Source organism: Leopardus geoffroyi, chromosome E2 (genome assembly GCF_018350155.1).
Source record: "Leopardus geoffroyi isolate Oge1 chromosome E2, O.geoffroyi_Oge1_pat1.0, whole genome shotgun sequence".
Classification (NCBI taxonomy): domain Eukaryota; kingdom Metazoa; phylum Chordata; class Mammalia; order Carnivora; family Felidae; genus Leopardus; species Leopardus geoffroyi.
Genome location: NC_059335.1, coordinates 19,788,693 through 19,814,418, shown reverse-complemented (window position 1 = coordinate 19,814,418; position 25,726 = coordinate 19,788,693). Strand labels below are relative to the sequence as shown.

General features: G+C 46.9%; 2 protein-coding genes across 4 annotated transcripts in view; one reads left to right on the top strand and one right to left on the bottom strand.

Moving 5' to 3' along the window:
- The first annotated feature begins 9,019 nt into the window (after positions 1–9,019).
- CEBPG (CCAAT enhancer binding protein gamma) lies at positions 9,020–19,192 on the top strand. 2 transcript variants are annotated; one of them, XM_045442524.1, is made up of 2 exons: positions 9,020–9,136; positions 15,600–19,192. In XM_045442524.1, the coding sequence occupies exon 2, from the start codon at positions 15,696–15,698 to the stop codon at positions 16,137–16,139; it is 444 nt and encodes a 147-aa protein (XP_045298480.1). In that variant the 5' UTR covers positions 9,020–9,136; positions 15,600–15,695; the 3' UTR covers positions 16,140–19,192. The 2 variants fall into 2 exon arrangements, with proteins under 2 accessions (XP_045298480.1, XP_045298482.1); XM_045442526.1 differs by lacking the exon at positions 9,020–9,136 and adding an exon at positions 11,933–12,332.
- Positions 19,193–22,384: 3,192 nt separating this feature from the next.
- PEPD (peptidase D) overlaps positions 22,385–25,726 on the bottom strand; it is a 111,590-nt gene continuing 108,248 nt past the window's right edge. For both annotated transcript variants that reach the window (XM_045442523.1, XM_045442522.1), the window contains exons 14-15: positions 23,253–23,444; positions 22,385–22,887 (exon numbers count right to left, since the gene is read on the bottom strand). In XM_045442523.1, coding sequence (XP_045298479.1) covers positions 22,750–22,887; positions 23,253–23,444 — 330 coding nt within the window. In that variant the 3' untranslated portion in view covers positions 22,385–22,749. The remainder of the gene's footprint in view (positions 22,888–23,252; positions 23,445–25,726) is intronic.

Here is a 25,726-nt window from a genome sequence, read left to right as displayed (position 1 = left end):
CCTCTCTGGCAGCGATAACCAGTGATATCTGCCTAACAACGCAGTGGGTGGCACAGGGGGTGAGGGAGGGGTACCTGTCTCTTCAGTACAATGGCTGCTTCTATTCCCGAACCCCCAGCAAAAGTTGATCTGACCACGGAACAAGGATCAAAATTAGAAAATTAACACTGACAAGGTACTACTAACAAATCTATAGATCCAATTCCGTTTTCCCCGGTTACTCCACTAATGCTCTTTTTCATTACTTCACTAATGTTGCACGATTGAGTCTAGCATTCCATATTGCCTTTAGGTGCCATGCTCCTTAGTTTCCTCTAATCTGGGAGAATTTCTCAGCTTTTCTTTGTCTTTCATGACGTTAACATTTTTTAAGAGTCCTGGGCACTTATTTTATAGAAGACTCCTCAATTTGAGTTTCTCTGGCATTTTCTCATGATCAGATTGAGGTTATGCCACAAGAGCCATATGCCTTTCTCAGTGCATAACTTTGGGCACTTGGTTAAGAAAGTATCCTCCAGGTTTCTCCAATGTAAGGTTATTATTTTCCCCATTGTGATTAATAAGTATCTTGTGGGGAGGTACTTTGAGAATTGGCAAACATCTTGTTTCTCATTATATTTTCACCCATTGATTTTAACGGTCATTGATAATTCACTCCCACAGTGGTTATTACGGTGGTGTTTGTCTAAAGGTGATTTGCTATTTCAATAATTCTTTCTACATTTACGAATTGGAATTTGCTGTAAGGAAGAGCTGTTTTTTTCCTGTGATTTATTTGGCTATTCAGTTATTTATTTATGTCAGTGTGAACCATAGCTATTTCGTTTACTCTGCAACTTATAATTCATTACTATTATTTATTTTGTTAGTCACGTGCCCCAGATTTGGCCATTGGGAAACTCCTTCAAATCAACTCCTATAATTCTTGTGATATATGCCTCCATCATTTTTTGAGCATTTCTTTACTTCCTGGCACTACAAGATGTTCCAGATTCTTCTTGTGTTTTCCCTGCCCAGTTCTAGAATCAACCACTTTACCGATGAACCCTAGTTCCTCTCCTTGAAGGAAGATATTTAGACACCATGATTTGGTCTCTAGGTGGGATCATTGCTACCAGGGTGTTTTTGTTTTTAGATCCTTTCAGTGGACAAGGCTAGAGCATATACATAACTATATTCTCACATACACCTATACACATCTGTATTTATTTCTAGATCCTTCAATCTGTATATATACTACAAATCATGAATTCATTCTGATAACCTCAGATTCCAGCCCCACACCAACCGGATTCATTCTAGCTTTCCTTTCCCCTTATTAGTAATTTCTTTCTCCAACGGTGAGAAATGTGCTCTTGTTACTCAAATGTATTTACGTGTTTGCTCAGTCCAAGCATGTACATAAAATAGTTTCACAACCGCTACCATGCCCCTTTGAAAAATTTAGCAACTAGTGAATATTATTTGCATACAGTTCTTTTTGTATTTAGCCTTATCCAAAAAAATACTACTTTCTAACGTTATTCAGGTTAGTTCTTTTCTTTGCCACAGCATGGTTATGTTGTTCATTGGTAGTGCAGTTAGGTTCATTGGTTACTATTTGTATTTTACTTTGGGTTCTTCCCTCACCCTGTTTGGTGTTGACTATCTTTTTATTTCTAGGGCATGTGAAACTTTACCATGGCTCTCAGAATCAGAGCTATACAGAAAGGTACACTTACTCTCCCCCTCATCTGTTCTACCCCTTTTCCAACTCCCATCCACCCTTGTAGATAATCCATCTCATTAGTTTCTGGTTTATTCGTCCTGTATTTCAGTTGCATAAATGATCCCCTCCCTAATCTTGATGGCAAATGGACAAATATCATAGCCAAGGCTTAAAAGGACATGCCATTGAAGAGTACACATTTCTCAAGGTAGAAGGTGTGGGTCAGTTCAACAGGTAAGCTACTTAGACCAGAAGAGGTGCTAGGCAAGGGTGAGGAAACTCTAGGATGGGTGGTAGGGGAGGCAGGTGATGAACATTGATGTAGCTTTGAGGTCATCTGCAGCATTAGGAACTGTAAATCATCTACTAGCTCTCTTCTGGGAAATTCTTCCAGAAAATGAGACCATCCAGAATCCTAGAGAAACTATTCACAGGTGAGATTAATGTATTATTAGTAATAAGTGGATTCATGCCATGCAACAGGTGGACAATAGCAGGAGTCATGGTGAACTCCCAGGTTTCAGGTTCTCCATTCAAGACAGAGACACTCATTCCCCCGGCTGTGTTTTCTAAAGCCTCCTAAGTACCTGGCAGAGTGTTATGTACATAAAACAGAATCTTCCCTTTCTATAAGAACAGAGTATAACAGACAAGACAATAGCTGAAGGCACAAGAGTGTGCATGTTACTATTACATCACATGCCACCGAGAAGAAAAAGGAGGGCCAGCAAGAACTTGAACGGCCAGCACAGTTGAGACGTGGCCTTGGGGCTTGAGGGGTGGGGAGGATTTGGACACATAGGACTGGGAAGGAAGGGCCCACTGGGTGGGAACCAAGATTAGGGGGCATTTCTAGCTCTCCTCCATCATTTTCCACTTCCCTTCCCCTTTGTTCTCTGCCCGAGACACACTCTGACCTCATAATCTGTTCTGGCTGCTGCACCTTTGGTTTCACCTATAGTTTAGTCAAGAGAAATCCACAATTTTTTGAAAGGAAATGTACTATTCTGGCTCTCAAGTTTGTCTAGGCCCTCCCATGTATAGGTTCATTTGGGTCTTTTTAACAGTAATAAAACAAATCTCCAACCTCCATCACCAAGATTTCTTAGCCAGCTCCCGGAACCTCACCATCAACATCTCCTATCATCAAAGTCTCTTGAAGACAGGCCCTTGAGCACAGCCTCTGCTTCAGCCTCTTCTTTGCAGAGTTGATCCCACAGGCCAAGGGGCTTGAGTCCTGACCTTTACAAGAGCACAAATTCTAGAGGCATCAAAGTAGCTCCACTGGGCTGAAGAAATGGGGTCATTCACAGAGGTGGGGGGAAATGTTCCTCTCTTCATAAGGACTGTGAAATAGTGCTTGCTTCTCCAAATCTCAGATTTCCCCCCAGAAACCTTTGCAAAGAAAAAGGAAATGACAAATCCCGCCTTCCTCTTCCAGCCAAAACCTTGAGATTTGTGTGCATGGATGGATGCTACTGGCTCCACCCACCGAGCCCAGGCAAATCTGAATCCCAGTTTAGGATCACACAGGAACTGATTATTACTACAGGAATCTAAAAGAAAAGTAAAATGAAAATGGAAGAAACAGTGACAAAGACCTAGCAGCGGACACAGATTCCTGATTCTAAGCCAAGGAATATGGCCTACAAGCCCACCTAGCCCGGCTTGTGCTTCCTCGACCTTATTCTTGTCTGTTGAGCACCAGCCCCCTGCCTCCCCAGCCCCAGCACCTTGCTCTGTAGGATGGCCAGCACTGGCACAGAGTGGGGACTCTTCATCACTAGAGACAGATGAGAAAGAGGGAGGAACGAGTCAACGAGGGCAACCGCATCCCTCTGTCTGGTGGCTTCTCAGCTCAGCCTTGCGGCTTCCAGTGATCCACCTGGCATCTGGACCTTAGCGTGGGGATGGGGCTTCCTCGCTAGCCCAAAGATGGCTCCCAAGGCTTCAGCATGATCTCGCAGACCCCAGGTGGTCTCCCTCCACCTTGTCTTCCCTCTTTCCCACTTTCCTCCTCTCCTGGAGGAGCTCCTATAATTCTGTTGACCCTCTGGTTCCATTTCTCTGTACGTCTTGGGTTTGCCAAGCAAAAGCACAGTCACCATTAGTGGTCAAAGTAAGAAGTGGGGCTCTAGGATCTTCCACTGAGTTCAACTTCTTACCCATTTGGCTGAAGTCTGGGCTTAATCTGATGTTAATGTTTTCAAGTGTCCTGTTTTATGTTAATATTAATGCTGCAGTGTACCACAAATGCTTTTTTAAAAATCTAAATATTCTTTTTTTAGGATAATTTTAGATTTAAAAATATTGAGAAGATAGGACTGAGATTTCCCATTTACTCTGAAGCCAGTTTCCCCTATGATTAACCTCTTACATGAGTTTTTGTTATAACGAACCAATTTTGGCAAGTCAGCAAATAAATAAATAAATAAATAAAGTACATACTTATTGGGATTTCCTTAATTTTTACCCAGTAGCCCTTTTTGGTTGCAGGATTCCATCTGGGATATCACGTTACATTTAGTTGTCATGTCTCCTTAGGATTCTCCAGACGTCCTCTTTCCTTTTTTTTTTTTTTTTAATTTTTTTAGGAACGCTGCGGTCTTTCTGAGATCATGATGGGTGACTTTGTTTCTTTTTTTTAAACTTTTTTTTTCAACGTTTATTTATTTTTGAGATAGAGACAGACAGAGCATGAACGGGAGGAGCAGAGAGAGACGGAGACACAGAATCTGAAACAGGCTCCAGGCTCTGAGCTGTCAGCACAGAGCCCGACGCAGGGCTCGAACTCACGGACCGTGAGATCATGACCTGAGCCGAAGTTGGACGCTTAACCGACCAAGCCACCCAGGCGCCCCTGACTTTCCTTGTTTTTTGTGATGTTGGCAGTTTTGAGGAGTATTGCTTAGGTATTCTGTGGAATGCCCTTCTGTTGGAATTTGTCTGGTGTTTTTCTCACGGTTAGACTGAGGTTGTGAGGTCTGGGGAGGAAAATCGAAGAGGTCAAGTGCCATCTTCACCTCATTATACCAACAGAGCTTACGACCATTGATGTTGACCTTGGTCACCTGGCTGTAGTAGTGATTGTGTTTTCTCTGCTGTAAAGTTCCTCTTTATTTTTCCTTTTCACGCTCTACTTTCCAGAAGGAAGTCGCTGTGTGTAGCCCACTTAAGGTGTCGGGAGTTACACTCCACCATCTATGGGTGGAGTATTTCTGTAAACTATGTGGAATTCTTCTGCATGGGAGATTTGTCTCTTCTTTGACATTTATTTGCTCAATCACTTATTTATATCAACATAGATATTTATTTTATACTTTGGATTGTAATCCAATACCACGTCATTTATTTTGCCACTCAAATTGGCATTGGGTCTCTTTGGGCACCGGGGCCTCTTTCATTTGGCTCCTGTGACCTTTGACATACTATTGTGGAGTCAATGTTTGTGCCCTTCCCCATGTAAATGTTGGAGCCCTGCAGATGTGATGGCATTTAGAAATTAGGAGAATTCCAAGGAGGCTCCATACTCAGCGCAGAGCCCAATGCAGGAATTGATCCCATGACCATGAGATTGTGACCTGAGCTGAAACCAAGAGATGGCCACTCAACCGAATGAACCCAGGTGCCCCCGGCAGATGACATTCTTAAATGCACAAGTGACATATCTTAACTCACATGATAATGAAATCTGACATGTGGTAAAGTGCTTTATAATGGACATTCATACTATGTACTTACTAACTGTTCAAGTTTAAATTATGTCAGATTTTTCTCTTTTATGAACTGGGCCGGTTATGAAAGTTAGGGTGTCCTAAGGATAGGGAGCATATCACATGGGAAAGAACGTAGCAGTCAGCCTGAGTGACTAAGACTCCATCAGAGTGACCACAGTTTGATCTGCCATTTGAAGTGGATATTGATGGATTTGTCTGCTCAACACACCTTTTCCCCAAAGGAAGTGCCTCTTCTACTCCCTCCAGAGCCATCATGTTAGTAGATCGTGACCTGTTCCTGGCCATTTGATTATTCCAGGGATAAGCACTAGACCCAGCTGGGCCAATTCCAGAGTCCTTACTTAAGACTTTTGTAACAGGAACTTAAAAAGAGAGTTGGCTTTATTTTAGTGACCAAAACTGTGGACATTGAGGCTGTCAGTGATCAGGTGAAGAAAGCTGGTGTGCAAGCAGGAAGAATAATAAAACCAACAGGCACACACACACACACACACACACACACACACACAGAGAAAGACAGAGGCAGAAATGAAGACATTTGATTATTTGAGTTCTTGATTCTGATATGGCATGGGTATTTCATGAAGTATGCCCTCAAATCTTTAACCAAGTCCTTCTTTATGCTCAGGCTAGTCAGGGATGGTTTTCAGTTACTTTCAATCAAAAGAGCCCTTACCAATGCGGAATGATTGACAATCACTGTCATATTATTGCTAATATACCATGATAAACATCTACTGAGATGCAACCCGGTGACATTGTTTCAATATTCAAAATACAGATATGACCCAGATCTCCTATCAAAGACAGTTAATTTTGTATATTATTTTTCAGAAAGTTTCCAAATATAAATCTATGATAAGTACTTAAGTATTCTCATAACTACTTAAGACACATTTTCGATAAATGCTAAAGTTTACATAGCAAACTTTTATTGATCTGGCTTTCTAAACAGTAAGAGATTTGGAATTATTAAAATTGTCCTCACTCTACTTTATGGAAACTAATGAACTAAGATGTGGTAACTAAGGAAAAAAACATTCTAAAAAACACCTTTTGGGATACACTATAGGGTCAACATCAGCACCTTTGATAGTATGTGTATGTCAGTGACTGAATCATCAAAGCTGTATTAAGCACAGCTTGCCCTTGTTTTGAACTGTATTTTAGTGTACTATAATTCTACACTGTAACTTGATAATTCATCATGGTAATAATAGCTACCGTGTACCAGACAGGCACTGTTCTAGGGGCCAAACACATATTAACTTTTTAACCCCCCACAGCAATCTTATTGGGTAGATACTGTTGTTATGCCCATTTACAGGTGATGGAGAGGTTACGTAATTTACCCAAGGTCACACAACCATTAAGAGGGTAAGCACAGGGCGATCCCGGCAGGTAACTAAGATAGTTAATCACAGTCGCTGTCAGGTAAATGGCGTAATCAACTAACAAGACATCCTACTTCTAAGGTCCTTTAGAGGAGATTTTAATGTACTACTTGCTTACAAATTCTTTGGGTTTGTAGACTACGACTTGGGTATCAGTGAGGCAGAGCTCTGTGCAGGAGATCTTTTGTTATGAGAGCTTAGGGCCCTGTGACTTGGAAGAAAGCCCCACTGTGGATCTCAAGCCAGAGACAGCCTCCACCAGGCTCTGTTCGTTTCCTCACAGTGAGAGCAAATCTTTCCAAGGCCTTCCATCTCTCCTAGGGTAGAAATCAGAACCTTTCCTGGGCCACAGGCTTTATCAATCTCACCAGTCTCCACTGGGACACTGTGCCTCGGCCACTCTGGCTTCACACTTCTCCCATCATAAAACCTTTAGAGAAGACATTCCCTCTGATTGGTCTGTCCTCTTCATCCACACCCCACAGCCAAATCCAACTCGTCTTTCAGGCCTTCCCTGCCCCACAGACCACATTTGGTTCCTTTCTTTTGATCTCACAGCATCTTATTTATGAAAATAGCAACAGAAAAATTGTGGAAGTACTGAATGTCTGTCTCCTTGGCTGTAAGGGTGAACTTCATGTAGGCAAGGGCTATGTTTTGCTTGTTCGTTGCTGAATCCCCATCACTTAGCCCACAGCTTAGCACGTAGTTGGCACCAAATAAATACTTGTAAACTAAGGAGACTTTCCAGCCACCACCTGAAGAGGAGATAAATATTAGAGTCTCCTTGGCATTGACTAGACCTGCTCTGCTGAGTGTGGAAGAAGGCCTGCCCAGAGAATGCTAGAGCAGCTTGGCAGAGTGGTTAGCAAGCCACAGGAAAATGAGTATATCTATATAAAAAAAAAATTCTCCCTGTATAACTTGCGATTAACAAATGGTGAGGGTAAAAATTATGATTTTTGTGAGCAATGAAACAATCCAGTGTTCATAGTGCTAACATCTCAATCAAAGAAATTTCAAATCAGAACACTGAGGGTCAAAGTAAAAGAAACAGTGGTTTTGGTGATACTGTGTCTTGCCTACCGAGGATGGTTCTATGGTTATCGCTGTTCACTTTTTAGTTGCACCACTTTTTTTATCTTTTTTTTTTTCAAGGGTTTTATCATCTCTTTAACTGATTCCTCGAAACAATCTTGTGCGGAGAGCCGGTGCCATGGCCTGGGCGATGAAGAAATGTTTCCTCTTTCAAAGACTCTTATTTTTTGGACGATAAGAATTGCTAAAGAGGAAGCAATCAAACCTATCGCGCTGGCTCTGCCCTCCGCCCAGCGCGCTGCTGCTTCCTGGTTTTAAAACGCTTTCAGATCCTCCTGTGAAGTGTCTTGGTTACGTTAAACTGGACTGCCCCGCGTTTTTTGAGATCCCGTCTCTCATCCTGTCCACCTGGCACACGGCACACGGGAATCGATCGCGTAAATCCGATCGTTCCCTGGTGACAACGAACCTCGGTCTGCCGCGCTCACCAATGTGATATCAGCACTACCCCTACGCTGGGAAAACGCCACTTCACTTGTTTCCCGGCAAGCTTGCAGCTGCCGTCAGTGCTGCGAAGTCCTGCCCTGTCCTCCAAGCTCCGTCGGGCGCCGGGCGTCCCGGGAGGGCGTCTCGGGGGCCGCTCTGGGGACCGTTCAGGCGAGGGGCGCCCAGAGGGCCTCCCAGAGGACTCGGCGAAACCCAGGCGAACGTCGGTGATTCAAAAACACCTCAGGAAGTCGTGCTTCCCAAAGACAGGTGCTGCCTTCGCAAGGCTACAACTCCCCAGCGCCTCCAGCTCTCACAGATCTTCTCTCGCCTCTGGCTTCCCACAGCCCGGGGCCGCCGCTCCGCGCGAACAGCGAAGGATGCGGGCGGTGCCAGGAGCTGCTGGCCTACCCCCGCCACACCCTCCGGCCTTGCCGCGGCGCGGCCAACGCCTCCGCCACGTGCCCGCCTTCCGCAGCCAGGACGCCCGCGATTGGCTGGCGGCGCTGCCCGTCGTGAGGGGAGGGCGTGGCGCCCGCAGGCCGGCGCGCCTATTGGTCGTGGCGGCGGCAGCAGCGCGCGCTGTCGGCGTGAGGAGGGGAAGCCGGTGGCGGCGGCGGCGGCGGCGGAACGGGCGGAGGCTGCCGGTTTCGTAACCGTCGCTCCTCCTCGCTGGCTCGCTCGCGGGCTGCGAGGCCTGGGTCCATCGGGCCGCGCCGCGCGGGGCCGCTCGGAGTGGAGGCCGCCTGGGGGCGGGCGGGCTGGAGGCGCAGGTAAGGAGGCCGCGGGCGGGCGGGATGAGGGAAGAGGAGGAGGCCGCGGCGGAGCCGGCCGCTCGCGTGGGCGCCGGCCGGGCCCGAGGAACCTCGGCCCGGCCTGAGGAGGCCGGCTCGCCGGGAAGGCCCCGCGCGGCCCGCGGCGCGGGCGGCGGCCCCGCGCGGCGTCTGATGCAACCTGCCGGCAACACCCGGCGGGGCCGCTGAGCTCATCCCTGGCCGTGGCCCAGGGCCGCGGCGCCGCCCGCCGACCCCCGCGCTCCTCCCGGGCGCCCCTCGCTGCCGGCCCGGGACAGGACGGGGTGGGGGACGAGGTGTGCCCCCTCCGGAACCCGGCCTCTTTTGGGGAAACGGGCATTGGTGACAAGCTAGGCTCGTATTGGCCCCCGAGGATAAAGGGTGTTCCCAGAATAGCAAGAGGAGGACCGTGCCTTACCGTAGCGCCACTTCGGAAATTGCCCGCCCCTCCAGAACTGCTTGGCCAGGGGTAGGCGAGACTTCTGTTCAGAAGTTAGGAGGGTGATAAAGTGGGCAGGGAAGGCGGCTGATTTTTATTAAATACACGACTTTACAGAAATGATCCTGCGCTTACTTAGGGAGCTGTAATTTGAATATCCTGCAGTTGACTGCTGAATATAGGTTAGATGAACGGGCAGCAACCACGAGTTGAATAGAAAAGAGAAGGGCAAGGAATGAAGCGCTTCATTAGCATGTTGGAGGGAACACAGTAAAGAAAATCGCTAGCAGAGGTGTCTAGATGAACGGAATGGAAATGCGTATTTGGGGGGGAAGGATAATCTGTTCTTCCAAGGAGGCTTGTATGTTTTCATTTTTGAGAAGGTTTGTTTCGTTTTCCTTTTGTCTGAGGTTTGTGCTGTAATCTGGCACCTTAAAATGTGTCAGTTTCAGAAAGGTTTTAAGGTTAGTGGGTTACACAAAAATTGGTAGTTTTCTCTCCCGAGCCTACACTCAGGGAATCCTTATGTGAAGAGATTGTCCTAAATTCAGATAGGATATGCGACTCCCAAATAAAGTTTGGAAAGAAAATACTACAGGGGTTTGCTTTCCTAAGAAATTGTACCTCTAAAAGTTCTTGATATTGAAAAGTTAAAATCTGGTCACTGTTACCACTTGATTAGTATTTGGCATGAGCTATTCCTAAAGTCGATTCTCTGTTTCTGGAAACACTTACTGTAAACATGGCTAAATAATTACAGGATGCTAGTGAGCTGAAGAATTTCTCAGTTTCTTGGTTTCCTGCTTCTGGTGGGTCTACTTGGCTTAATCAGTCACTTGTAAATACCTGCCTAAAAAACAGGTGAAAACAAAATTTCATTTTTTTCATAATATCCTTTAAATTCTCAAGAGCACATCATTGACTGTCAGCAATTGTCTGATCTTGGAGAGGTGGGTTCGTCTGTAGGGATTTGAACAGCACATGGTGAGGTCCTGGTAAAGGCAACTAGGACCTCATGGGGCTGAATTAGGTCTTATGGTCTAGGATTGCCTCACCTGATCACAGTAATGTAAATATAGGTAGCCACAATTCCAAATTTATTGGGTATTCTTGGGAGGGAGTGCTTCCATGGGTTCATTGGTTTCCTACCTTTTTGGCTTTCCAGCCCTGTTGGTTAAAAAAAAAATTTTTTTAAGCATGATTTCCTAATAGAGGTATATTTATAAACAATGTGTGTACTTTTTTTTTCTTTGTATGTTGTAAACCATAACAGAAATAGATTAAAAAGGTAACGTTAAAAAAAAAGACAAGTGAACATACATTTGCTCCATATTCTAGTGGACTGCTTATGTACCCCCAAAGGGATGTACCCTCCTTCGTGGACCCCTGTTTTGGGTCATGAAGCAAGCAGTGGCAACTAAATAGAAATCCTGCTCCTTTGGGCATGTATGGACTTTGCTTACCTTTACATCTCTTGCAGTATGGAGTTGTCAGACCCTGGCAACAGATGCCTAAGAACTTGAGATTATTAATTGGAACGCATAACTGGGCTAAGTAGAAAAGCAAGTTCTCAACTGAAATAAAGCAAAGACCAGACTAGAAATGATGTTCACTGCATAGACTGGGTACTCAAAGGAGCAAGTGGAATTCTATTTTTATTTTCATGTACACCTTTAAGAAAGACCAAGAACCTAAGGAAGTAAGACCATAATATCTTAACACTCCTGATTTAATTGTGGTTGTTTTAAGAGATTCCAGTACTAGAGAACCTATCTCACTTCTGTATATGATGTTTATAAAAATAAATATTTTCTTTTAGCCTCTGAGCTAGTATTTGACAAGTGTTTCCCCTTTTTAAAATTATTTTCATTTTATTTTATTCCTTTTTATTATTTAAAAAAACTTTTTTTTAATGTTTATTTATTTTTGAGAGAGAGAGAGAGAGAGAGAGAATCCGAAGCAGGCTCCAGGTTCTGAGCTGTCAGCACAGAGCCCGATGAAGGGCTCGAACTCATGAACTGTGAGATCATGACCTGAGCAGAAGTCGGACGCTTGGTATGGTTTACAACATACAAAAAAAACCCGACTGAGCCACCCAGGCGCCCCTCATCATATTTATTTTAGGTAGAGAGAGAGTGAAAGTGGGGGAGAGGCGAGGAGGGAGAGGGAGGGAGGGAGGGAAGGAGAGAGAGAGAGACAGAATATGAATGAATGAATGAATGGATGAATCTTAAGCAGGCTCTACACTGAGCGTGGAGCCTGATACAGGGTTCGATCCCATGACTCTGGGGTTAAGACCTGAACTGAAATCAAGAGTGGGACACTCAGTCGACTGAGCCAGCCAGGAGCCCTTTGACAGATATTTCTTGGGCACCACCACTATATGGCTCACCCTGCACTACTAGATGCTGAGCGTGTGGACATGAAGACAGATCGCTGCCTCTAGCTTAGTCTCCAGGGAGAGCTGGCATTGACAGAGAAATGGGGGAACCACCTGGACAGCAGCACAAAGAAAAGAGAATGCAGGACCATTTAGGGGGTTGATAGTGGTTCCGTGTTGTTGAGGTGTGAAGTGTAAGGGAGCAAGGGCTGGAGAGAGAGTTGTTACCTTCAATCTGATCCTATACACTGGAGCAGGTCGGAGTGTTCGATTGCTCTGGAGGCAGTGGTTGGAGGGATCACAGCTAAACCAGAGGCTGGAGACCAGTGCCCCTTGAGAGATGATGTCAGCCTGAGGTAATTAATTCTGTGGCATTCGGATGGAGAAGGTGGTGGGTTGTAAGTTTTTGGGAGCTGGGTGGGTAGCCATGTCACATACCAGTGATTGTAAAGATTTGGTGTCAGGGAGAAACATCTATAGTGTTTTGGAGTGTGGACATTCACTGAGGAGATTGGAGTTAAAAGTTTATTTTGGGGGGCATGGGGAGGAATATCTGGTTGTACATATGTGAAAAAAGATGACAGGAGGATTAGGAAAATTCTTGATAAGTTTATTTTCCCAAATGAAACTTGAGAGAAATTTGTTTTACTCATTCTGGCTGCTCTGCGTTTTCAGTGTGTTGCTGATTTGAATGAACACTCCTTGAATTAAAAAATTTGAATTAAAAAAAAAATGCACCTCCTCATTGTGAATCTGAGCAGTGGCTCTCACACTTCATCACTTCAGGGTCCCGTTGAAACAGGATTGCCTGGGCCTATTTCTGGAGCACCCAATCCTTCTGTCTGGGCAGCCTGAGAATTTGCATTTCTCACAAGTTCCCAAATGCTGCTGCTGCTGGTCCGCACTTTGAGAATTACTGCTCAGTTTTTCTGCTCCTCCCTGCTCGAATGATTCACATGTAAGGAAATAAGGCGCCACCCTGCTTCCTGTAGAATGAACTTTGGAATAGTATTTGTCTACGCAGGAGCCAGACTTTCATTTGGGATTGAATATCCAGGTTTGAAATAAACTAGTATTTTTTTGCCCATTGTAGGTGCTCAATAAGTGTTTGTGGAAGGAACAAGAGCGTAAGTGACAGTGTAAACTGGGCAACTTTTGGAGGCAGCTATTTTGCTTGTGTAAAAACAGTTGATACTCTGGAGTCAGCTTTTTTGGACCACTTGGCTCTGACCCCCTTTACTTGATTCATTTTCCTTAATGGATATTTTTTTCACTTAAACTTTCTTGGCTTTGGTTGAGGAACTTTAAAACAACAACATTTTTAAAGTTCTTAATATTTCTAAGTTTCCCTTGCTTACGTTTTTACCAATTTGATAATTACTCTTTGTTTTTCAAGCCAAAGGGCACATTTTCAAAGTCCCCCCTAGTATGTTCAGCCTACTATGTTCAGCCCCTCTACTGTGAGTCAGACTGAGGTAAAAAGAGCTCTTCTCTATTCCTGTATCTCTGGGTACCAAAATGGACATGAACGTCACTGAATTTGGAACCTGTGTTAAAATCTTTTAGTGATTTGGGCATAAAAAGCCGAGCATAAGGCAGGAAGAAAAGACTTTTTAGTACTGAAGTTCGTGGTATATTTTCAGAGTCAGAAGGCATCTTACCATTCTACATCCCTCATTTGCAGATGGGGAAATCAAGTCCCCAAGAAGGAAAGGATATAGGTTCCGAGCAAAAGAGGAGAGCCAGAGCCAAGACAGTATTGACCTGGTTCCTCCTGGTCTGTACTTCTTTGGATCACTCTTATCTTTGTGTTGTCTATAGATTAGTTGTAAAGATTAAAAACATAATTGGCATATGAAAAGTTAAAAAGTTAAAGAAGATGACCATGATTATGATAGTTGAAACAATCCCAGGAGAAGTGTTAAACATGTTTTTAAAAATTGACTAAAATATTATGCCCACTTTACACCAAATAAGCAATAATGTTGATGGCCACTAACACTTTTAGTGGTAAGGTGGCTCAAATTAATACTGAACTGCCACTGTTTAACTGGAAGAAAAATAGGCAACATAGTAAATTATCAAAGGAGATTGTGAAATGTCCACTACTGAAGATAGACTTGGAGTAGATATCGTCCATGGTTTGGAAGGAAGCTTTCTTTTTTGCCTTATATTGGAGTGAGAACAGATGGCTCACTAGCTCAGGGCTGCCTGCATGGCTTTGGAGACCATTGAAAGTAAGGATATAGCAACTTTCTAAAAGGAAAGATTTTTAAAAAGCAGGCCAGTAAACAGTGTTTTATACGGAAGTGCCCAGCTAAAAGTTTGGGTGAAGCTTCTGGTGTTTACTAACTGAGCTTAAGAACTATGAGATGTACTCATTTGAGGCATTTCAGAATTCTGGCCCCAGGTTTTTTCCACTGATGTAGTTTTGGCAGTTTTGTGAAAAGAAGACAGGATAGTTTTATGGTTCATAACATCGCTTTCTGAATTTCCAAGAGTAATTTGATTTCTTGCTGGACGTGGCTCAGCAGCTTAGTCAGTTTGTCTTGAAGTGGCCTCAGGATAGGATAGGTATCCTTTTGACACCTCTTGAGGCAATTGTAGGGGCCTGGTTGGACTCACAGTCATCCACACACGACCAGTTTCCGAAACTGTGGCTTCATTTCTACGGGCGGCACTGCCGTGGCACTTGGAGTCGGCGTTTCCCCTGAGCCCCTTCTTCAGTGGGCCGTGGGTGTGGGCACTGCCGCTGCTCGGCCTCTGTCTGGCCTCAGCCCCAGGCTTGCTCTGCCTTGGATGCATCTTTAAGGCTTTTATGTCTTTCGTTGCTGTTCAGGTTGCCCATGTTTAGATGTGTTTATTACGTCAAGAAGAAAAAAAGCACTGTTAGAAGAAGCATGGTGGGGTGGGACAGCAGACTGGGTGTCTCAGAGCTCCTAAATCTAGGATCCAAGAAACAAACTTAGGAAATCTATGTAAACTACTTCTCTTTGAGGCAATAAAATAAATAAATAAATAAATACAAGCCAACACCGCCCGCCCCCGCTTTTCAGAATATCCCATAAAGATGTACTCTGGGAGGAGAGGCAAGTCCTCGATGACTCCGTCCCTGTATGTCGGCAGGCCCTGTGTGTGGCGGCCCTGATGAGTAGTGGGGACCGGGCGCTGCGCTGCAGTACGCTCGTTTGACGTGAGCCGACAATCGAAACTTTTCTCCCCTTCTTTGCAGGTGTCTCTTCTATCATAATTGAACTCAGGTTTTCCATGTTTAACCCAAACATCTCATTTCTCTCTGGCAGATTGCCAAGTGCTATTAGTTCATATGTGCTACCTAATTAGCGGTATTCTTTTGTTTTTCCTTCCATTTTTGATAACAGTCACAGATGGGTAGTACCCTCAGGGGTTCAGGTGGGCTGGATTTGGCCTTATGGTGCTTCTGTACTAACTCACCTTTCTAAATTAAATGATTTAGACTTCTGAAACATTGGAACAGTTGGCAGTTGCTGTAGACTTTTCTCAGCATAATCAATTAATGTTGGCCTGCTGTTAGGTACTTGCAAGTTTAATCTCATTTGATCTTGTCATTTCAAACATTTTAATGCAATTTATTTTTTAACTAGGTACATGTGAAGATTTCTTGGCAGCTTAGTGTGGAAATCATTGATCACCTTGCCCTCATTTCTACCTGTTCCGTGTCAGCAAGAGAGCGTGCCCAAATGAGCAAGATAGCACAGCAGAACAGTACTCCTGGAATAAGTGTTATTCATACTCAGGCTCATGCCAGCGGCTTACAGCAGGTTCCTCAGCTGGTGCCTGCAGGCTCTGGGGGAGGGGGCAAAGCCGCGCCTCCGAGCAAGCAAAGCAAAAAGAGCTCGCCCATGGATCGAAACAGTGATGAGTATCGGCAGCGCAGAGAGAGGAACAACATGGCTGTGAAAAAGAGCAGGTTGAAAAGCAAGCAGAAGGCACAGGATACACTGCAGAGGGTGAATCAGCTCAAAGAAGAGAATGAACGGTTGGAAGCAAAAATTAAATTGCTGACTAAGGAATTAAGCGTACTGAAAGACTTGTTTCTTGAGCACGCACACAACCTTGCAGATAACGTGCAACCCGGTGGCACTGAAAATACAACAACAACTCCTGATAATGCAGGACAGTAGACCTCACCCCTTCCAAGTTCACGGTTTGTGGCTTGAACGTTAAAGGTGTGACTACTTACACCACTCGTATCAATGGCCGAACGTTGTCTTGTTCCATTATTCAAAGATCCATTGAAGGTTGTTTTCTAGGATCATCAGCACTGAAGAGTTGATTAGCTAAAAATGTTAGCCATGTAATTTGAATATCTAGTTTTAAATGATACGGATTTTTTTGTGGGGATAAAACAAAGTTTTAAGGTATATGGTAAAAAAAAAAAAAAAAATCCTGGACCTCGATGTTCTTAATAAATCCTCACTTCCCAAGAAATGCTTCTTTTCTAGGTTGATAAAAGGAACAGGGAACCGGCAGGTCCTGCAGGAGGTTCTTGGTTTTATTGGAGATGGTTAATTGGACTAAGAAAGTTGAATGCCATTTGGTTGATCTATTTGTGATTTTTTTTTTGTTTCTAAATTATGTACTAAAATTCCTTAGGGCTATAGAAATCAATCACTTTGTGATTTGGAGTGATTCTGTGTATAGCATAACCCTTGTTTTAGCACAATTAGTATTGTTTCCCCAACAAGTACAAGTTTCTGAGTAGCAATGCCATGTTAAATAAGCCCCATTGTGTTTTAAAGGCAGTATACAACCAGTTGGCTTAAAAATACAAATAATTAGGAGGTGAATAGGTTTTTTAAAAATAAGAGTAAAGCATATTAGAATTATGCTTTTGGGACACCTTTGGGTTATTGGATTGGTGTTATTTTGTTTTCTAACAACAACAATAAACCGAAAGACAGCTCTGGTTTAGAGAAACTTGTGCACCAAAATTTTTGTTTCTGTAGATGCTAGTCAAGTAAGCATTTTTAAGTTACCATTTTGACAGCCAGGTTAGTAGACAGAATGCCTTGTTTACCAATTGAGATTTAGGTAGTTTCTTCTATGTCCAAATATCTGCAATGGGGCCATGATTTTTAAAGGCAGAAATGTCTTGGTAAGGATCATTTGGCATTTGATCCTAACCAGGTGATTATTAGAAAAATACATCATCAACTCTAGGCCATCTCCCCAAATAGTATAGTCTAAGAAAACTTGAAAATGTAAGGTTTAACCTTTAATTTATTTCACATAAATACATCTTTTTATATTGTTCTTGTGACATTTCTTTTTCTAGTTAGTGGGCTATTCTAGACTTTTTGTACCACTGCTTCTGTTTGTTTATTTGTATGCTTTGTGTCCCATAAATTATTTTAGAAAGAAAATACCGATAAAACTCAGGATATTGACATTTTTGTCGAGACTAAAAAATGGCGATTACTAAAGTTGGGGAATCTCTAGAGTTTGGTTTGTATCAGTGTTGGTAGTTTTGATTGTCCGTGTTGATTTCTCTTCTTTTTTCTTTCTTTCTTCCTTTTTTTTTTTTTTTTTTTTAGCACAATTCTAGCTCAGATTTGTTGGTGTGTGTGTGTCGGTGTGTGTGTGTCAGTGTCAGTCTAGGCTGGTGACAAGAGTCTGAGTCACCTCTGAGTCACCTCTGGTTAAAACATTTGTGTTACCAGGTATCTCATTTGAACATGGTCACCTTTTGGCCACATTGTTGTTTTGCGCTAGGACTTGGAACAGTTTAACCAGGATGTAACTCAGGTCGCACCCTTAGGTTGGTCTGTGCTCTTTTGGGCAGGCGAAGATAGCACGGTGACCTGCGATTCAACAGAGCCATCACTGAGTCCATGGAGCCTCTTCCGCATGTGACTAGGACCCAGTGCTGTTCCAGGAGAGCCACCGTCCCCGGAGGCTTCACTCCCTGGACAGCCAGGAGACAGGATCGGGGTTTCTATTAGGGTCCAACCCCAATATACTTTGGCTTGAGTATCAGTGTACTTACAGGTTGATGGATTTTTTTTTTTTTTGCCTAACTAGGAGATAGCCCCAGAATCCTACTGAATCTATAATAGCTGACCCATGTTCTATAATTAACCTTATTAGAGGTACAGTTAGGCCACTTGAATCTTTAAGCACCTAGAAAGGTGTTACATTAAATCTCTTGTTTACTAAAAACTGTGTTTCAGAAGTTGATGTCCCTATGGAATTTATGGTTACCAATTATATGGATTGAGTTAACTTGGAAAAAGAAGTTGTAGGGAAGTCATCAGGCGTGTACACTTGATATTTCAAATCAGAACATAAGATTGAAACTTTTGGAAAAATTGACTCAAGCTGTTACCTATGCAAACAAGAACTTTAGCACAAACAGTCATTTATTCGTAGAACAAAAATGTTAACTGTTGTCTTGACTGTCTTACTGAAGTGTTTGGGATTGGAAGTTTTTAGTTTGATAGATTCATTAGTGTAAAATTGAGGGAAACCAAGTATGGGGAATGGGTACGTTTAGAGCTTTGGGAATTGTAAAATGACTTCTGTAACTTTTGTTCTGTAGGTTACATATGAACCGTTAGGATTTGATCTGCCTTTGCAGGCGGGTCCAGTGGTTTAGGAATTAGGCTTTCGTGTAAATTTCTAGCTGCGTCTGAGTCTCCGGAGATAGGCGCTCTCTGGCCGGTGTTGGCTGCAGGTGGGGAGATCGGAGCTCTTCTGCTGTCTGGCCCCTTTCAGTTATTGGGATGTGAGCTTAGATACTTAGGATTCTTACTAAGAAGTAGTAAGACGTTAACAGCATATGACCAGATTTTTGAAATTCGGGTCATGAGTGTGAAATTCTGAAATTTACGTTTAAAAAAAGGTAGTATGTGCAATTTAATATTTGGTATTAAAAGAAATCAGCTTTTGATGTTTCTTAATCCTCATTAGAGGCTTGAAACTTTGTACCTGAACCACCCAGTTAGCACTCAGAGTGCTTTTTGATGCCTTAGAAATAGGAAGCAATTTTTTGTTTGACAAAAGCTAGGGAGGAGAAAGTTCATTCTATAGCTGTTAGATCTGCCTCTCAGGAAAAAGCCCTTAACTTGTTCTTTTGTTCCTGGCTTTCCTCAGTTTGTGAGATTACTCTATTTTTTTAAATATAATTTTATTTCTTTCAATGAATATGAAATAAAAACACACTTTGGAATAATGACGGCATTTCACTGTGGGTTTCTTTATGTTCGATACCAGGGAAGTAGTCCTCTGCAGAGCAGGCGGAGCGGTCTCTCCCGTTTCCAGCCCAGGGCAGGGGTGAAGGCAGGGGAGCGTGGGGGACAAGCAGGGGTGCTTCTGTCCAAGCCTAGATTTCCCTGAATGGCCAGGAACATCATCTCCTGCGAAGATGGAGCGCCTCTCTAGTCACATGCTTTGTCGCATGGTCTAATCCCCGCGAGTGTGCTAGACTAGGGGAGGCCGAGCTGGCGTTTCCTGCGCAGACACCTGGTGTCTCTGTGTGTGGTTCCCATTCACACAGTGGTAGGAAGTTCGTTCTTCAGGCTCTGAGGTAGACGGGGATGTCTTTCCCCTAACAGTGCAATTTGTGGTACGTACACCGTCTTCATTTACATGGTGCCAGTGTCTACAAAAGTGAATAAATACTGAATCCATGCTGACTTGAGTGTCTCAAGGGAAGATGTCATTTAGATACGTCTGTGATCCTTCAGCTGTTCTCAGGTCTTGGGAAATAGATTTCCACTCACCGCCTCTTAATGAAAATTGTAGTGCAGTAATTATTTCTGTGGGTAGGACGTCCTGTCTTGAGTTTTATATAGAGGTGATTTGTGAAGGTGCCAGCTGTTTTTTAATAAAAGCACTTTTGGACCTGCTCGGTCAGTGTGTAGAGTCCATATGGCTTTTACTTGTCTTCAGACCACCAATCCTGAATGTTCTTTCACTGCCACACCCACTCCTCCAAGAGCTCTAGGCCTGCAAGTTAGGCAGGGGTGCCCCGGGGGGGCTGGGGTTGCAGAACTGGGCTTCGAGGCAGAGGGGGTTGTGCTGGTTTGTAGCTCAGATAACTGGGTCTGGCCGCACCCTCTGAAGCAGCTGTTAGAGCCAGGCGCCTTCCCACATCCCCGCCTCTCAGTCCTACCCCCTAAATGTGCCTCTCGAACCTGTCTGCTCCCCTCCCCTCCCCCGCCTTCTGCAGAGCCAGCATCCGCTCCTGTCTGAACTTTGTCTCCTTGGACCATTGCATGCTCTCCAGAACCTTCTGTCATTCCCCACTGCACCCAGTGAGGCCCGGTCTCCTTGCGATGTGGCTCCATTTGGTCTTGTTGACTTAACATCCCTCCATTTTCTAGCCCTCGTTTCTTTGCTGTGGCTGCAGGGCTTTTCCAAGCTCTCTTTACTCCTTGGAACAGCTCAGGTCTGGATGCCTCCTCTTTGCCTTGCTTTTCACTTTGAACCCTTCCTATCTCAGCCCCACCCTGGCTTTCTAGACAAGGTCAGTCCTGTTACTTCCCTTCATGGCACTTTCAGTGTATAAGATCATGTATTTGCAGCCTCCTTGGGATTCTCTCTCCCTCTCTGCCCCTCCGCTGCTCGTGCGTACTCTCTCAAAATAAACAAACTTAAAAAAAAAAAAGATATTTGTGCTTGTTTGTTCAAGGCGGCAAAGTCTCTCAGTAAACTACAGGCTTGGAGAGCAGGGAATCATGTTTTTATACTACACTGGCACATAGTGGATGTTCAATTATTTATTTAATGAATACCTAGACCCTTCCAGGGTTTCAGAAAGCCTTGTTTAGTGCTGTTCAGCTTTTTGGAAGCGTCTCTAATGCATTTCTGAAGCTGTATGGATTTTTGCAGAGGTTTGGAGACTTGAGTTGGGTGCTCCCTCCGGAACACGGGGTGGAGGGGAGATGTTGCTGCCCCCCCCCCCCACCCCGAGCCCTGCACCAGCAGAGAATGCCCTTTGCCTTACTGACCTGGGCAAAAGCAGTCATACTATGCTCCCAGTGTCCCTCTTGGACAAAGAACATTCAGTGACTGAGATTTTTCTTTATGCTTTTTACCTTCTTGAGAATCATGGGAAATGGGCAGTTTGGAGAGGAGATGTCCCAAGGAAAGGAAGGACAAAGATATATAATACACTCAGCTATGTTTTTTAGTGAACACCAACTAAACTATCCATTTTCAGTTTCCACCTAACCGCCACTGATTCTGTCCTGGCGGTGGGCGAATTGAAACCCTGTATGCCACAATGTGTCTCAGGTACAGCTGGGCTGGAGAAACGTTTGGTGAACTCAAACTCCTGACACTAAAGACTGTCGTTACTCAAACCGCTCAGCGTCACCAAGAACTTAGGGGCTGTCTGTGCACCAGCAGAAAACCTGAAAAGGTGGTTACAAATCTCAGAAGCAGGGTGCCTGCGTGGCTCAGTCGGCTAAGCATCTGACTCTCGATTTGGGCTCAGGTCACGATCTCACGGCTGGTGAGTTCGAGCCCCACATTGGGCTCTGCGCGGATAGCGTGGGGCCTGCTTGGGACTCCCTCTCCCTCCCTCTCTGCTCCTCCCCAGCTCACACATAAGATAAACTTAAGAAAAAAAAAAAGTCTGAGAAGCAAACAGGAAAAATGGTTTCGTTTTAACTTGGTCACTTCATGAGCACTTTTGCGTGCCCGTCGCAGGAAGAAATCATCTGTACTAAATGCTTCAGTGACTTTTCAAGGCATCTAGCTTGGGCCACAGAGTTTTCCACCCCATGGTGGTTTCACCTCTGGTGTCCTGTCTTCTCATGTGCCCTTCATCTTGGCTTGGAAACTCCTGGATGACGGCACCGTGAGGAGACAAACCTGGACCGGTTTGGCACAGAATCCCCCAGCCCCGGGTTCTGTGGGAGCGCGGAGCTGGGCCAGCAGAGGTAAGGACAGGCATTCTGCCCTCGGCAGGGACCAGGCCTTGAAGTCTCCTTGCCGGAGAGGAATCTGGCCCGTGGGTTTACGCTTAGGGAAGACGTGGTCTCAGCAAACACGGAGGCCACGAGAAAGCTCACCTCTGCCGTGGAGCTGAGCTGGGGGGCAGTGTCTCTCGGGCAGATGCCGGCTTGGCCAGCACGTCCGGTGTGAAAAGGAAGTCAAGGCAGGGAATCTCTGCAAGTCTCAAGTTTTAACTATGCCTTAAGTGCCCCCTTCAGAAACGCAGCTTTGAGGCCGTAGCCGTATCAGAAAGGCTTCTTCCTCTACCGCTTCACCTTCTCCCGTGCAAAGGCGCGTGGAGGCCGGCCCCAGCTACGCGCCCAGCACCCGGTGCTCTGCACCGTCAGCGCCCACGTCCTAGGTCCGGCCACGCGTGCTCATCTGCAAAGGGAGAAAGGACAGAGAGGGAGCCGCGCACAAAGGCCCATTTTTGGAAACTTTTTATTGCAAGTTCCATTCTGCATATTGATTTTTGAGAGAAAACACTGGAAATGGATCTTCCCTGAGCAGAGGAATACAAATGACAGCAAGACACATTTTAGTTGCCATTAAAGAACAGAACTGTTTTCCATTAGCATTTCAAAAGCCACTGTCATTCAAGCAAAGTAATAGCAGACTGAGGTGTGATCTTGCAGAAGGTTAAGAAAGATTTTCCCCCGAGGAAACAGCATGATCAAACACGGACCCAGCCACGTGATTTCCGAGCGCCCATCTGGCCGCCGGAGGGCCCGTCGTGAAGAAAGGTTGCCAGGCTGGGTCCCTGGTCCCACTGGGTGCTCCCAGCTGGCTCTATTTGGGGCCAGAGAAGGGAGTAAAGGCCTTGTCGCTGCCTGCCATGCACGCTTCGATCTCCTCCACTGTGCGGGGCACACAGGTCAGCAGTTCCATGCCGCTGTCGGTCACCACGACGTCCTCCTCGATACGGACCTGGCTCGGAACGGCAGACGCTCAGTATTCCTGAGCTTGGCCTCGTGCACCAGATTAGAGGGTCAGAGGGGCCCCTTCTCAGGAGCGGTCTGTCCTGCCCCTGATGGAAGGGGCTGGCCTCCGGGCTTCCGGGGGAGGCCGCCGAGGGGAAGGCTCCTCCCATGGGGCCATCTGCTCCCGCCACCTGCCCACCCCGTCTGCGACAGACCAGGAGAAAGGACGGGCCCGGGTCCTTGTCAAGTGAGGAAGCGAAGATCATCCCTCCTCCCGCTAGGGCTCCTGTGTCAGGACAAAGAGGTGACCCGCGGCAGCGTGCGCTAGGGGGATGTTCTGGAATCAGAGACCCGGGGCCTGTGGGCACTCACCCCGCCAAATCCGCGGAAGCGCTGCAGGACCTCACGGTTGAAGAAGCAGGCGCGGGCCGGGTCCGCCAGGGCCTCGTCCAGGAGGTGGTCGATGAAGTAGATGCCCGGCTCCACGGTGAGCACCATGCCGGGCTCCAGGTGCCGAGTGGTGCGCAGGCTGCGCAGGCCGGGCTCATCGATGCGCTCCACGCCCTGCGCGGACAGGAAGGCCACGGGGGCCTGAGGAGGGCTGGCTCCACCCCGAGCGTCTGCACTCCCCGGAGCTGCGAGGGAGGCTTTGTGCCCCGGAGGGGCTCTGGCCCAGGCTGCTCCTTGCTGGGCCGTGCCCCGAGCGCTTCGGTAAGACCCTCTACTCCCTGCAGACTCTGCCCGCCTCCCCCCGCACCCAATACCCCCGGAAGCGCCTGCGGGAGCCCCGGGGACAACCGGCGCGCACACACCCAGGGCCGCCCGCCCGTGCTGGCCGTGCGGCCGCCTGGGGTCCGGCTGCCTTCACGCAGGCCTCTCCTCGCCAGAGGAACGGCAGAAGCCAAACTCGTGAAGCCAAAAAAGCTCTTAGGGAGGCTGCGAGGCTTCCCGCGCCACATCTTTTCCTTCCAGGCGGCTCACTTGGAAAGCGGCCCCGGCGGTGCTGGGCGCTGCTCCCCCAGGCCCAGGTCTCCCGTGTGGCCTTCCAAGGAGGGGGGCCAGGTGCTGTCAGCAGGATGGCCCCACGCACATGCTCAGATGCACGTGGAGGAGGCCACGTGGGCGCCCCTAGGGAACGGCTGCCCGCCTCCCTGCAGAGGCACCCTCTCCCCACAAACGCACACCTGGCCCGGGCCTCTCGACTCTCACGGCGTAGCCAACACCCGTGTCCCCGGGTCCCTGAGGCCCGGGGCCAGGGAGCAAGCGGGCAGCGAGCAAGCTCTGGGGCCGGGCTGCGGGCTTGCCCCGCCCCGCCCGCGGCTCTTCCCTGGAAGCCCAGCTGCTGGACACGGAGCTGTCATTTCTGACTGTTTAGGGGCCAAGAACATCAGACTTCAATTAGCGGTTCATGTAAGGTAACCAGAAACAGGCTGGCTCGGCCTCCACAGCTGGGCACAGCAGGGAAGGCTGTGACCGGGATTCCACGAGGGTGGGGACAGAAATGCGTGTGCAGCCACTCTGGCATGAGCTGGGCTGGGGCGGAGGTGATGAGGGGACGTTAAGGCACTGTGACCCCTGATGAGTCATGCTTTGGGTACAGATGCCTATCTGGTGTGGTACCGGGTCCCGTGACACTTTTTGCCCGGATGGGCTGGCGACACGGAAGGGCCCAGCCTGGAATGTCGGTCCCCGTGCTCAGGTGAGAGGTGCTTGCAGGGCAGGGCCTTCTGCCACCTGAAGTCTGTGGCTGCCCCCGGGCACCCTCTCCCTGTCCCTTACCTTCGTGCCACCCGAGCACCTATCCCTTTCCCTCCACTCCAAGGGCGGCAAAGCCAGGGCCCTGGCAGAGACAGAAACCTGGCCAGGTCGTGTCTCCCCGTCCTCCTTTGGTCACTGTGTGCCCGCACCGAGCCACTCCGTGGGTGTGCCCAGGGGAGGGGCCGTCTACGCAGGCCTCCGGAAAATTCCAGGACCACCACCCAGACTGCAGGTGAGGGGGGGGAAGGGACCCTGGGGGCAGGAGACTATGCTGGCCCTGACCTCTACCCCTTCAGAGCACTGGCTCTCAGGAGTCTCCCCACAAGAACGCCCGTCCGAGCGGGGCCGGGAGAAGCATGGGGGCTGGGCAGGGGAGAGCAGGCCCCACGAAGGGGAGAGGCCGAAGCCCCGGCCCCTCCAGCCCAGGGACCCGAGCCTTGTGGGGAGCGGGGGCGCCTGCCCGTGCCGCACCCACACCGGCTTCCGCTGGGGCAGAGGGCTGGATGGGGCCTCCGCTTTGACTGGGCTCTGAGCAGAGGGGACCCAGATGTGTCTGCAGGCCTGAAATAAAACAAATGACTTTTATAGGAAAAGCCATATTTTTTCTACAATGTTTATCTGTCAAAAGAATAGACTCTGTGAGCACAAAGGGCTGCTTACTGGAAAAGATAAAAGCAGTTTGCTGCCAATTTTCTCTGGTGGAAAAAAAGAGTCCTGGCGACTAATGAATAACGAACCTCAGTTAACAATGTCTGGAAGGCCCTGCTCTTGGCTCCCTGTACACAGTGTGATGGATAGAAATTAGGAAATTAAAACTGATTTTGTTTCTCCAAATTTAACTGTTTACACTTGAGGAAAAAATAATTGAATAATAATGCTTCTCTTGAGCAATTTTTCCCCCCAAAAATCGTTCTTGGTGCTTTCAAAATACCCTGCAGCCAACAGGCCAAGCCTAGTCTTGGCTAACTGGCTGGTGGGCCCCAGGGTGTGCACCGATTGCATAATCAGCCCCCTGCACCTTGGGCACCGGGCCAGGCGGCAGGGCCGGGCTCACCCCCACCCACCCGGGGCCCGGAAAGACCGCAGCC

Excerpts from the sequence above, each read along its gene's own strand:
- CEBPG (XM_045442524.1), top strand. The coding sequence starts at position 15,696 with ATGAGCAAGATAGCACAGCAGAACAGTACTCCTGGAATAAGTGTTATT.